Source organism: Argopecten irradians, chromosome 5 (assembly GCF_041381155.1).
Source record: "Argopecten irradians isolate NY chromosome 5, Ai_NY, whole genome shotgun sequence".
Lineage (NCBI taxonomy): Eukaryota > Metazoa > Mollusca > Bivalvia > Pectinida > Pectinidae > Argopecten > Argopecten irradians.
Genome location: NC_091138.1, coordinates 2,357,359 through 2,371,075, shown reverse-complemented (window position 1 = coordinate 2,371,075; position 13,717 = coordinate 2,357,359). Strand labels below are relative to the sequence as shown.

Sequence of the window (13,717 nt, the reverse complement as noted above, 5' to 3'; positions counted from 1 at the left end):
CGGACTGATGTTGTAGAAACTATGATATAGGCAGGCTTAGATGGGACTGATGTTGTAGAAACTATGATATAGGCAGGCTTATATCGGACTGATGTTGTAGAAACTATGATATAGGCAGGCTTATATCGGACTGATGTTGTAGAAATATGATATAGCATAATATTAGCTATGATATAGGCAATTTTCTTGTAGTAATAGATCCCTTCAGTTGTTGGGACACCCGTTGCGAGAATTAAATCATTCTATGTTTACACAAAAGATATAGTGTGCCGTAACTTTGCATGTTGTCGATATCAATTCAGTCTAAGGGAAGCAACTCCTATTAGTAAGTGTGCATTTTCTGAAGTCTGTGGTCGCGGGTTCGTTCCCGGCTGATTGCACATCGCTATATCGCTCCTACATGAAATTATAGGGTACATGATTCCAGTGTATTAAATCTTAACATTTTTCTGATGTTTGTCGAACTAAAAACGTGTATAGCTGATGATGCTAAACGAAAGTGAAAGTAGAACGATATCATTTAACGCAGTTAAGGCATTATAACAGCTACGCGTGATTCTCCAGGTTACAATGGCGGCACACACGTTGTGTTAAGTTGCACGGAGCTCGAGAACGATCACCAGACCACAACAGGTACGTCATCTAAAATACAAACCAATTGATGCATATATTTCCATTCGTGTTGTTACTCGTATATGTAAATGATCAAAACACAAGTGTTTGAAGTTCTAATATTGTACTAACTGTACATTATGTACAGTAAGTGTTACTGAAATATTATTATTAGTTATATAGTCAATTACTGACCCCCTTTAAAGGCATAGAGGGTCAGTAAGATTTATAGGGCGATGGCGTAGCCCGAGCCTCCTATACTTCCTACTGACCCTCTATGCCTTTATATGGGGCCATAGTAACTGACTAGTCTATATAACGAATTTATCGCAACGAGGACCATTTATTTGTTTTATTAATTCTTTGTTTCCTATTTGTTTGGTCAAGAATCTGAAATAAAACTTAAATAATACTGACGCGAATGATAACAAACCATCGCCACTTTTAAAATAATTGGCCTAGGCTATATATTTATCTTTGTATTTCTTTCAAGAATTTTCAAATGTACTGTATAAGGAACCTGCTCAACAATAATTTCGGCATTCCTATGTGCACAGTAGGCCTACTTCAATATGACACCAGACCGTCTGTATTTTGAAAGCATCACAAACAAGAGTGACACAAACATCCATCTAACATTTTAAGCACAATCTCCTTGATCATCTGTGCATTCTCGCTGAGATAATCACTTAAAAGTTATGCCGATAAATTGATTGTAGAGTGAAGATTAATCTGTAGGTACGAACACCTCCATTTGTTTATAATCATAGTCTAGAAAACGCTTGAATTGTTACATTTGACTTTCGCCGCGTCATCAACTTTCAAACTGGCGTAGGGGAAGCAACTCGTATATAAAAAAATGCATTTCATGTAATTTGAAGTATTAAAACGATTAAAGTTATTTTTACACAAAAAAATTAACAAGTAATATATAGTTTTTATGGTAATGAAGTGGTATATTTAGTTGAAGATAATGTGTTTAAATTTTGAAGCGAGGGCGAGAGCCGCCATATTGCACCATAATAAAATTTACTGACCCCCTATAAAGTGATAGGGGGTCACCACGTGACGGCTCTCTGCCAATCATTCGGGGACATTTCTGTCCATGGTGCGATAAAACATTATAGCTTATTAAAAATAAGCCTATTACTATCAAATAAGTCTTTTTTTAAATGACAGTATGTTTATTTTTGTCAGAATTTCAAGCACTATTGATCACTGACTCTTTTCTACAATGTGTTAGTGTGTCCAGCAACATAAACGTTTTTACTGATGTACAGTATATACATGTATGTAGACTAGACTTCACATTTCTATCATGCAAACTTCATATTCCTGTCGAGTGCCTTGAACTTGAATCAAACCTGAGTCTTTGACATGAAAAAATACGGCTTTGCCGACTATATGACCTGATCTGTACTGAAGGTTTTTAGGTCATTAAATCAGGATACCTATAGTCATCAGGCTTTGTCCCTTGTTCTCTACCATCAGCTGTTGATACAACGTCTTCCCAAATTCCACCAATGGGATTGAGCTTAAACTTGCCTCAGATCAAGTGCTGAATTTTTTTTGGATAAGTCCAAAATCCAAGATGGCCACCACACCAGCCATCTTAAAAAAACATTTGTGCTGACATGATCCTGACAATGTGCTGTTATTTTTTGGTCTATTAGAAATTCAAAATGGCCGCCATGACCGCTGAAATTATCCAGATATGGTTCTGACCTTGTGTTGTTGTTATTTTTCGGGTTGAAGCAAAATCCAAGATGCCACCACAACCACGATTTTGAAAATAAATTTTGAACTTTTTCTCATTTTCATAAATACAGTACCAAAATCACCATCTTGAAAAACTTTTTACTTCTTTTTCCATTTAATGCTGACAAGGTTGTCAGATGACCGTTAAACCCCTAAGGACCTCTTTTTCAATGAAGCAGTCCAGTGACCATATTAACACATTGACAGGCTCTGAGTCTGCACAACCATAAGGCAATCATGTGTTTATTTAAAAAGTCAGAATAAAACCAAAGTGTTGGTAAGCTTTAAATGGGCTGAGTTTAGAAAGCGTGAATAAAAATTTAATGCACATTTATATCTTCGAATGTACTTATCCACAGTTCATACAGCTCAGAGCTTTTTTTCATTCCTTTGGGAATGGGGCCCGTGGCTTTGAATTTGGGGAAAATGTGCAACAAATCCAAGATTTGGGGAAAATTATGAAATATGAAATAAAGCATAACAAATAAGACTTTTCATTTCCAGTGTAGTTTATGTACTTTTCTGAAGCCAATTCACAAATAGCTAAAGCCTTAGCCAACTAAGTACATGCAATGTTTTTGGATAGTCTTCAATAAACTTTTGGGAAATTTAGGGCTTAAATTGGGAAAAATTAAGAGGATTTGCCATGGGGAAATTAGGCTAGATAAAAAGCCCTGCAGCTGTATACAATGGACGTCATATGAGGTACTGATTTATATCACATTGAATAATGAATTTTTGCCCAGTTTGACTATAAAGTATACCTATTTGTTACCAGCAGTATTATCAGGTTTCCTCGGGTGATGCCTGATCCAACATGGAGACCAATAAGCTGCTGCTTCATATGGCAGAGATTGAGGAACTGGCTGAAGACATCATCTCCGATAAACACCAGATGGTCGAGCTGGACAAAAAACGACAGAAAACAAGGGAGGCAATCAGGTAAGTATTAATCATTGGTAGAACTGGACATTTGAAAAGCCAGCATTGCTTTTTAGCTTTTTACACTAGCATTTGCTGTCAGATAAACAGTGTAAACAGTTCAATTATAGTATCAGAAAAGAAGGGAGGCAATTAGAATAATGCAGTATCATAGCTTTATTGTCTGAAAATATAATGTGATTGAAAGAAAATAGTACTTATACATTGAAATTTAAAATCACACTATAACTAACTATCAACAAAATGTCAAGTTAGATTTGACGCCTATGTTATTAGTGTTTGTAGATGTAATTAAAATTAAGTGAGATCAAAGAATATTTATAATGATTTCTTAATAACTTTGGTACAGCAGTTGTTGACAGTCGATACTTGTAAACATGCCTTCATTTTAAACTGGTCGCCATAGAAGTTACGATTATTTCCGAACGGATGTCGGAAAGTTCATGACCCGTTCTCGGAAGAATTCTTAGAGACGTTACGTAGTAACGATAGTCACGTGAGTTTCTTGGCAATGACGTTACAATGTCAGCTAACTTTGGCTTGTTTGACTAAATGGGAACTACCTAGCGATATGTATGTTCAATATTTGTTTGATTTTTTATCAAAAGTTTCTGAATCATTATTGCTCATCTTGACTTCGGTCTATTCCTGTCTCTGCATGATTTACAACAGGATTTCTTTTTTCAAAATTCTTCTAAATCATGAATAAAATTAGACAGATACGTTTATTAAGCATTTAAGGGAGGCTAGTCATTATAAGGAAAACACTTATGTATTGCATGGAAAACTGAAAAAGTTAAGGTATTAAAAAAGAAAAGTATTAATAGTCAAACGAAGGGAGACAACTTTGGTAGGAGGATGTTTTTATTTTGACATGAGAAAGCAGAAGTGGGGAAAAAAGTCAGAAAACAAGACGGGCAATGAGGAAAGTTTAAAAAAAAGAACCGTAAAGTTTCATTTGTTGAATAACTTTACAATTTAGCAATAAAATTTGTTTTGTCCTTTAACAAATTGCTTTTTAGAATATTTTGTTTGCTATATAGAAGGTTTGGTTATGGGATGTTGATGTTTTCTAAGCCTTGTATCTAGCCAGCCAGGGTTTGATCTTCAGTACGGATGTGAAGAGGTCAGGTGTCGACCGTCACCTGATCGATCATGTGGTTTTCTCCTGGCACTCTTCCAAGTCTTAGCAGTCCTCATGTACTTACATCTTGCCATCAAAACTTATTTGTTTAAGTTGCATAACTGTTTTGTAGTGATGATCAGTGTTAAAGGCCCACTACCTTTCCGGAACAAAATATAAAGATTTCTTAAAAACATTAATTACCTCAGAAAATATATACCGATGGCCTAAGATGAGGTTACAACACCAAACATATGCAAGATTTCCTGCATAATATATGATAACAATGGAGAGTCATTTCGCTGTTTTACCGTCTGCCGCAGTGATAGTCAACTACCGCGCGGTATTTAGGACGACGGGGAAAACATAAGACGACCCGCGTTATGAAAATTAACATTTTATTTATTTTAATTAAATTGTTTAGGAGGTGACAATAAGTCTAGTATTAACGTTAAGTTAATAACTTTTGCCACGCGACAAAATTATTAATCTCGTTTTACATTCCCATTTTAAAAATCAAAAACCGTTTCGGAAAGGTAGTGGGCCTTTAAGAATAAATACATTCAAATCTACTTTCAAGACTCCCTGTTTATAATGACTAATTGTCTACAAGGACGCCTGTCTATAATCCCGGATTCTAACCTCCCCTTGCATGTAATATAATTTTTTATTCATTGATAAGGAAAGAAGAAAAAGCAAATGTATAATATAAGTTGTTTCATGCTGATAAGTTCTTATTTTAGGTTGTTGTCAAAAGATAAGAAAACACAGAAAAATTGGGTGTGTTTTGGAAACATGTTCATCAAGTTACCTGTGGCAGATACCAAGAAGTTATTGGAGAAAGGTCAGTTCCTTTGTACCAGCTAATTGAAATGTTATAGTACATGTGCATGTAGGTATGGTTGGAGAAAGGCTTAGATTCAATGTTGGTGTGACTCTGTGTGTAATTTACCTGGTATATTTTCCAATTTGCTCAACAACATTTGATGGGAGTTGTTTCCCTTACAACATGCCTAATTTTACCCAAAGTCTAACTCAATTTGCCTTCTACTTCCAGAATATACCTTTCGTTCATTCGATTGTAGCTCTTCTTCTTTTGAAAGCTCTTTCGTCTATAAGCTGGAATATCTTCTGAGAAGACTTCTCTTCTTAGAAGAGTGCAAATCCAGTTGAGCTCTGGTTAATATTTCTTTGCTGTAATGTTATTTGTCCTTTTTGTGTACCGAATTGCAATCCAGGCTGAAATATATTTCAATTGCATGTAAATATCCTTAATTTGTTTTAGGAAAAGAGGTTTTATATAATAATTTGTAAATGTTTTGTTATATTCCAATAGTTTTTAATTAACTGGGGCTGCGGTGGCCGAGTGGTTGAGATGTCTCGACATATTTTCCACAGGCCCTCCACCTCTTGGTCGCGAGTTTGAATGCAATGTGGGGCAGTTGCCAGGTACTGACCCCTGGTCGGTTGTTTTTTTCAAGGTACTCCTGCTTTCCTCACACATTATTAACCTTTACATGACCCTGGCTGTTAATAGGACGTTAAACTAATAAACCCCCAGTTTTAAACTAACAGAATCTAGAAAATATTTCCTTTTTAATCCCAGCTCTACCTGCTATTTAGCTGATTTTCATTTAGTGATGTTGTTGGTAAATCATTCCAAGTTACATTCCAAAATGAGGAGTAATTATGTTATTTCCCACTCTTAGATACATGTAGTATTATCTACATCTTTTTATCACAATGAACTGCAAATTTAATCATCAATAAGTTTAACTACAAACTTTGGATAGTGTTGGTAAATCTCTTTACTGTAATTACACGCTAGAGTATTAAATGATAGCCCACACTTTCTTGTTTATATTTTATTGTAAAGGTCCTCCGATCAGTGATATCACATCATTAGTAACTGATGATGTTGTGTTATTGGGATAAGGTTATGTGGTGTAGACTTTGACGTCATCCTGTCTTCAGAGGGATGTCAAGTTCAGAATAATTAAACTTGTGTGAAGTTTGTGGTCATACAATGTATCTATTACTTTGTCTTATCAACAGGAAAATCTATAAAGTACTCACAATGATTGTAAATATTGATATCTACCTACTCTGTTGTTAGAATGGACAGAGGTGTCTATCGGCTATGTTAACTTTGTGTAGGAGGAATCCAAATCCCAAGTGACCCCAGAAAGCCACAATATTTTCTATAGAATTTCACTGGTTGTCCAGATAAATGTAAAGGCATACCTTTGGGTTTGTGTTTCTACTGTGAAGTCCTCTACTGTTATGTATTTGACTATACCCATGCATGCGTGGTCTAGTTTTATATCTATTCAATAAATCACGCATTGGTCTGCAATATATGCCTTCAGTATTACAATCAATCAGATGGAACTGTTTGACCAAGTAAACACCCTATATTGTATATATACATTCATTATACCACTAGACTCGGATATCGTGTACCGCGTTCCATGTTTACCTTCTTCGTCCTCTAGGAAATACAAAGGGACATCTGGACATGATCAGTTTTCTGTTATGTTAGTGATCTAGGTCAGCCCACATGTAACACATATCCTCTATCACTTCATTGATCATGTAATATAAATCTCTGATGATAATTAAAAAGTTTGTTCTGCTACATTTTTTACGAGATTTCCAATTGGCGTGAAATATGGAATATACTAAATCATCTCGAATCAACTCCAGTCAATGTTTGTATAAGGAAAATTAGTTTAAACACCAGAAAGCCCTGTAGTATTGTTTTATAGACATGTGATGATGTAATGCCTTAAGTGTTCCATAATTAATGTAAACCGGGCACGTCGAAACCAAAGATACAGTTGGTGTCACGTCAGAAATTTGGTATTTGTATTGGGAACGTCATTCAAAACTAACGTTACAGCCGTTTCTTGCTAGAAATACATAATGTTCGTCATCCATGATTTGTTGTACGTCGATGACAGTCTCCTTGGATTAATTTCTTAGACCATCAAACCTGCCAGATCATTCATTAGACCATCAAACCTGCCAGATCATTCATGATACAGTCCAAAACATTTTATAAACATTGATCTATTCAAGGTCACAGGATAAACACAGCTAGGGGTCAAATAGGCTAATATATTTAAGGTAGCTCCATACTTTTGGTAAAACCCATGTCATTTTTTTCTAATAGTGCTTATGTTCTTGCATTTTTCATGTAGATTTCAAATCTGTATAGAAAAATGGGGGTTCTCAAACTACTTTTTGAGATATTTGAGCTTGAAATATACCATCAGTACAAATTTGCTGGCCGCAAAAAGAAAAATTCATAAAAATATGTTTTCCGTAATATTAGGGTGAATGTAGTCTCAATCCTGTTGATTTTTAGGTCATCTGACCCGAAGGGTCAGGATGACCTATAGTCGTCATGTTTCGTCCGTCGTCGTCCGCCGTCCGCCGTGCGCCGTGCGCCGTGCGTTAACTTTTCACATTTTGAACTTCTTCTCAAGTTCTACCAGTGCGATTTGGCTGAAACTTGCATGAAATGATCCTGACATGGTCCCGACAAAGTGTTGTTATTTTTCGGGTTGATCCGAAATCCAAGATGGCCGCCAAAGCCGCCATCTTGAAAAAACATTTTGAACTTCTTCTCAAGTTCTACCGGTGCGATTTGGCTGAAACTTGCATGAAATGATCCTGACATGGTCCCGACAAAGTGTTGTTATTTTTCGGGTCGATTGGAAATCCAAGATGGCCGCCACAGCCGCCATCTTGAAAACACATTTTGAACTTCTTCTCAAGTTCTACCGGTGCGATTTGGCTGAAACTTGCATGAAATGATCCTGACATGGTCCCGACAAAGTGTTGTTATTTTTCGGGTCGATGCGAAATCCAAGATGGCCGCCAAAGCCGCCATCTTGAAAACACATTTTGAACTTCTTCTCAAGTTCTACCGGTGCGATTTGGCTGAAACTTGCATGAAATGATCCTGACATGGTCCCGACAAAGTGTTGTTATTTTTCGGGTCGATCCGAAAACCAAGATGGCCGCCACAGCCGCCATCTTTAAAACACATTTTGAACTTCTTCTCAAGTTCTACCGGTTGGATTTGGCTGAAACTTGTATGAAATGATCCTGACATGGTCCCGACAAAGTGTTGCTATTTTTCGGGTCGATGCGAAATCCAAGATGGCCGCCAAGCCGCCATCTTTAAAACACATTTTGAACTTCTTCTCAAGTTCTACCGGTGCGATTTGGCTGAAACTTGCATGAAATGATCCTGACATGGTCCCGACAAAGTGTTGTTATTTTTCGGGTCGATGCGAAATCCAAGATGGCCGCCAAAGCCGCCATCTTTAAAACACATTTTGAACTTCTTCTCAAGTTCTACCGGTGCGATTTGGCTGAAACTTGCATGAAATGATCCTGACATGGTCCCGACAAAGTGTTGTTATTTTTCGGGTCGATCCGAAAACCAAGATGGCCGCCACAGCCGCCATCTTTAAAACACATTTTGAACTTCTTCTCAAGTTCTACCGGTTGGATTTGGCTGAAACTTGTATGAAATGATCCTGACATGGTCCCGACAAAGTGTTGCTATTTTTCGGGTCGATGCGAAATCCAAGATGGCCGCCAAAGCCGCCATCTTGAAAACACATTTTGAACTTCTTCTCAAGTTCTACCGGTGCGATTTGGCTGAAACTTGCATGAAATGATCCTGACATGGTCCCGACAAAGTGTTGTTACATCTCTGGTTGATCCCAAATCGAAGATGGCTACCATGACACTATATCTAATTAATTTCCTACATGTTAAGGCCCTTTGGCCTCTTGTTTGAAATAAAATTTGTTGAAAGAAATGGAAAATGATCCTGACATGGTCCTGACAAAGTGACACCATATGAAATTAATTTTACTATTGCCAATGTAGTCAGATGACCGTTAAGGCCCTTTGGGCCTCTTGTTTGTCATTAATTTCTAACGATAAAACGATATACAAAACTATTGTATTTTTTCAAATGCTAACTGATTTTCTTTATTTCTGAGGACCGTTTCTATACATAATTATCATGTTTTGCCATGTTTTCGCCCCTGAAAAAACAATGAATAGGCAAAAAAAGAAATGTAAACCCATGTCAATTTCACAATATTTGTATATGATATGTCCAAGGTAATATATTTTTCAAATATCATATAAAAACATGGGTTCCTCGATCAAATTTTCACAATTTTGTAAGCTTAAAGTTTGTAACTCACAACCCTACCCTTATTTCATCCAGTGCTAAGATTGGTCATATTTGACTATTTTTTGAAAATCATGCCACAAAAAAACATTCTACATCAATTCATATGTTTTTGTCATATTCTATCTGGTTTATGTCTGGGGTTATTTATGATTTTCTCCAAATTTTGTATTTTAAGAAAATCCGCAGGCGATTTTTTTAAGAATTCCAGAATTTCAGCCCGGACGGGTCCCCTCTTATGATTTATTGCGACGAACGTTACTTCCGGTTTTAAAAGTCCATTCCCATTTACGATAGGGACCGCAAAAACCTCAGAGATAGCATGTTATATTCACTTCATTGCTTTTATTTGATTTATTTAATGATTTCAAACATTTGATATTATATGTAGACAATTTTCACTTATTGAAAAAATATCCAAGTGGAATGTCGTAGCGCATCGGAAACCATTCTGGAATTCAAAACAACCTCGGCAGCTTCCGGTTTAGCGTCATATGAATTGGCGCTGTTTTCAAAAGTATGGACCTACCTTAAACAACTTTTTGTGAATAATTAAGAGGTCTAGAGACTTGATATTGGGCCAGTGACATACTGGGATAAATGGCTACCAACTAGGTTTTTTTTCAAATAAATGACCTTGATCTTCATTCATTCAAGGTCTAATTCATCATAAGTTTAGAACCTGAACTTCTTCTATTAAAACAGTTTTTTTGTGTTACCTAAATTGTTTGCCACTACTATATTCTTTGATGTGTTGTATTGTGCCAATAGTCAAATGACCGTTAAGGCCCAGAAGGCCTCTTGTTTTTCTTCCAAATAGATATTTTATCTTATGCTTTTGTGAGAGTTTTGAAACCAGAAATTACTCTTGGAATCGTGATCTGTCAACTTCTTCAGAAATGAGACAGAATGTGTCACCATAACTTGGCAGACATAATGATGTTGTGCCTTTAACAGTGTATTAAGATCTTCCAGTTCTGGATAAACCCTGCGTGTGGATCTGTTATACATAACTATGTCACCCCTCACATGGCGGTAAAGCTGCCAAGATTGTGATCGAGTGAATGTTGTGTGAAAATGTGCATAATTGGTGATTTTACCCTCAGCTGTCATAAACACCATTTAATTGGAATGTCTTGTCAGGGAAAATTTGATTCATTGGTAAACAGTGACTTAAATGACCTTTGATCTAATTCATGTATCATACAGCTCTAGTCTAGGGACATGTTCATTTGTCCTTTCATTCTATGCATCCATTCACTTAATCTTGCCTATGTCTGTCCTTCCTGCTATTTACAGTTGTTGTTACCAATATATAGCTCAGTAAGTCTGTAGGATTCTTTTTCAAATATTGGAGAGTTTGCCCCAAATTTCATTCGTTGGTTATATTGCAATGTTGTATTTCGGAACCGATGGACAATCAAAATGACTTGCGAGAAGGCGAGAAGCCATATTGAATTTTAGTAACGGTTATCTTCACAAGTCTAAATTTTTTGTGATTTGAAATAGAAAAAATTAAATTAAATTTTTGCAGGTTTAAAATTTTATAATCTGCTTTAAGGATATATGACTCAACCTTTTTTTGATATCTGTCAATATTTATACAATCGGATCAAATTTTCGCAATCATAGCAATGACTGCAAAATTGCAAAAATATCAACGGGCTTTATGTTATTTCAATGAAGTTGAATAATGCTTACTTCATGTATAGTTTCCCTATATTGTTTTCATGTGCAGTATATATTAGTAGAAAAGGGAAAGAAATGAAAAGTAGAAAAAAAAATCATTCTGCTGCATCAAACTTCAATGATGATTGACATCATTAGATCAAGATTCCCTTGGTACCTTTTTTCGTGGTAGTTTGTTGAATTTCCTAAAAAAAAACACAACTTGAATTTTAATTGAGTAATATATTTGTTAAAAGTACTTGATATGTTCCCTGATTGGAATTATACATAACAGAAGCTGAGAATGCAATATCCTGGTAACTATGTAATATCCTACTGGCAGACACTTCAGGTCTGGTAACATTTTACCTCCTACAAAGATCACTCAATACATGTAATAATATTAGATCTTGGTGAATATTCTGTTGGCCACCAAATGATACAGGACAGGAAAATGGATCAGTATGGTCTAGTGTTTATCAATATAGTCTTCAATATTTATGTTTGTAAGCTCAAACATTGGTTAATGATCACATTACTGAATCAGTGGTAATATTTGATCTTCTACTTCAGCTCTCAGTTACAGATCAGGTGAGTGACTATAATCCTATAATGGTGTCCCATTACTGGATACAGGAGATCTGGCCACTGGAGATAGATTATATTACAGTCAACCTTATACTGACTCAAGGGATGGGCTGGCCGTGGACATAAAACTAAATTAAAATTCAGCAATTTGGCTTCAAGTTAGTATATATAATTCAACTGATTCTTAGTATCCCACTGATAAAAATCCACAAATGGCTATTACACGATAACAAACTACACTATAGACATAAGGTGGACACTGATGTCCAATGACAAGTTATTATCGGTAATCAATGTTTTTGTAATTGGAGGTCTACCTTGCCCTTATATTGACCATGCAGTCTTGTAATGTACATGCCGCGGTGGCCGAGTCCTTATATGACCCTGGCTGTTAATAGGACGTAAAAATAAATAAACCAAACCAAATGTACACTGGATGATATGATCCTTGGGAGAAACGATACCACATTCTACCTAAATAGCATCCCTATTTATAACCGGTACAGCTATCCTCAATATGTGCTTCCATATTGATGCTTTGCTAGCTGTCAATCAAACCGCTGGGGTACCACATTTTCTGTATGCTCTGACATTTGCCCTGTCAGTGAATGCTTACAATATATTATATACCGGTACATTCATTGTTACATAAAAAGTTAAAAATCATTTACTAGGAGATACTCCATCTAGCATGGCATCTCAATAGCAAAATATATTTCTGAAAAAGATGGCGTTTGTGTATGCAGCTGATGGAGACTTTTCAAATATAATGAGAAAGATGAAAAATATATACACAGGATTCTTGCCTTATAACTTTTGATGTGTTTTTGATTTGTTTGATCTGTTTCTGTTTTGATAGGTTGGGGAACAACAAGAGAATATTGAATTCTCCATCATTACGTGTCCCCAAACTTCAGGTTCATATGAACACTTCCAGCCTAGAAAGCCTGGAATCCATTACTCTCGGGGGGTATATCAGAATCTGGAATAATAAATTGATCCATTTATTAATATTCATTAATTGTATGCAAGTCTTCTGGGAATTAAGACTTACTAATTGTCATATAAAATCAACAGGTTTCCTCAGGTCTGGACCTCCGACATTTAATTACAGATTGATGGATTATTGGGAGATGTAGCCCAACTTTCCTCTCACCTTGGTACCACATTTAGACCTATTTAATAATGAATAGATGTCTGGTGTAGCCTTAGTTTCCTCTCACCCTGATACCACACTTGGACATATTTAATAAAAGATGGATAGCTGGTGTAGTCTGAGTTTCCTCTCACCCTAATACCACACTTAGACATTTCTTTTGGATGACCCATATGTGGCCCAAGTTTCCTCTGGACTTGACTCGGCAGACAGACATTTCATTCAGATAGCTAACATGATGTAACCAAGTCTCTTCCCAGCACCCGACATCAGACTTTGGCATTCTAACTTCCTTTTGATCCTAAAATTATTCTTTTATAGATGACAACTTCCAATCCACAATGTAGTAACGGTGTACCTCATCAATAAAACATTGAAATTAGAGATAGGCTTGATACTAACATGACATATTAAAGGGGTGTTGGAGATATCCTGGATACTAACATGACATATTACCGGGGTGTTGGAGATAGGCTTGATACTAACATGACATGTTACCGGGGTGTTGGAGATAGCCCGGATACTAACATGACATATTACCGGGGTGTTGGAGATAGCCTGGATACTAACATGACATATTACCGGGGTGTTGGAGACAGCCTGGATACTAACATGACATATTACCGGGGTGTTGGAGATAGGCTTG

At 36.3% G+C, this 13,717-nt stretch overlaps 1 protein-coding gene across 2 annotated transcripts in view; it reads left to right on the top strand.

Moving 5' to 3' along the window:
- Positions 1-484: 484 nt before the first annotated feature.
- The window catches only part of LOC138322647 (p53 and DNA damage-regulated protein 1-like), a 37,156-nt gene continuing 23,923 nt past the window's right edge, over positions 485-13,717 (top strand). Inside the window, exons 1-3 of one of the 2 annotated variants that reach the window (XM_069266646.1) lie at positions 485-633; positions 3,149-3,312; positions 5,179-5,279. In XM_069266646.1, the coding sequence (XP_069122747.1) occupies positions 3,188-3,312; positions 5,179-5,279 (226 nt within the window). In that variant the 5' untranslated portion in view covers positions 485-633; positions 3,149-3,187. The remainder of the gene's footprint in view (positions 634-3,148; positions 3,313-5,178; positions 5,280-13,717) is intronic. The other variant, XM_069266647.1, reaches the window with a different exon arrangement.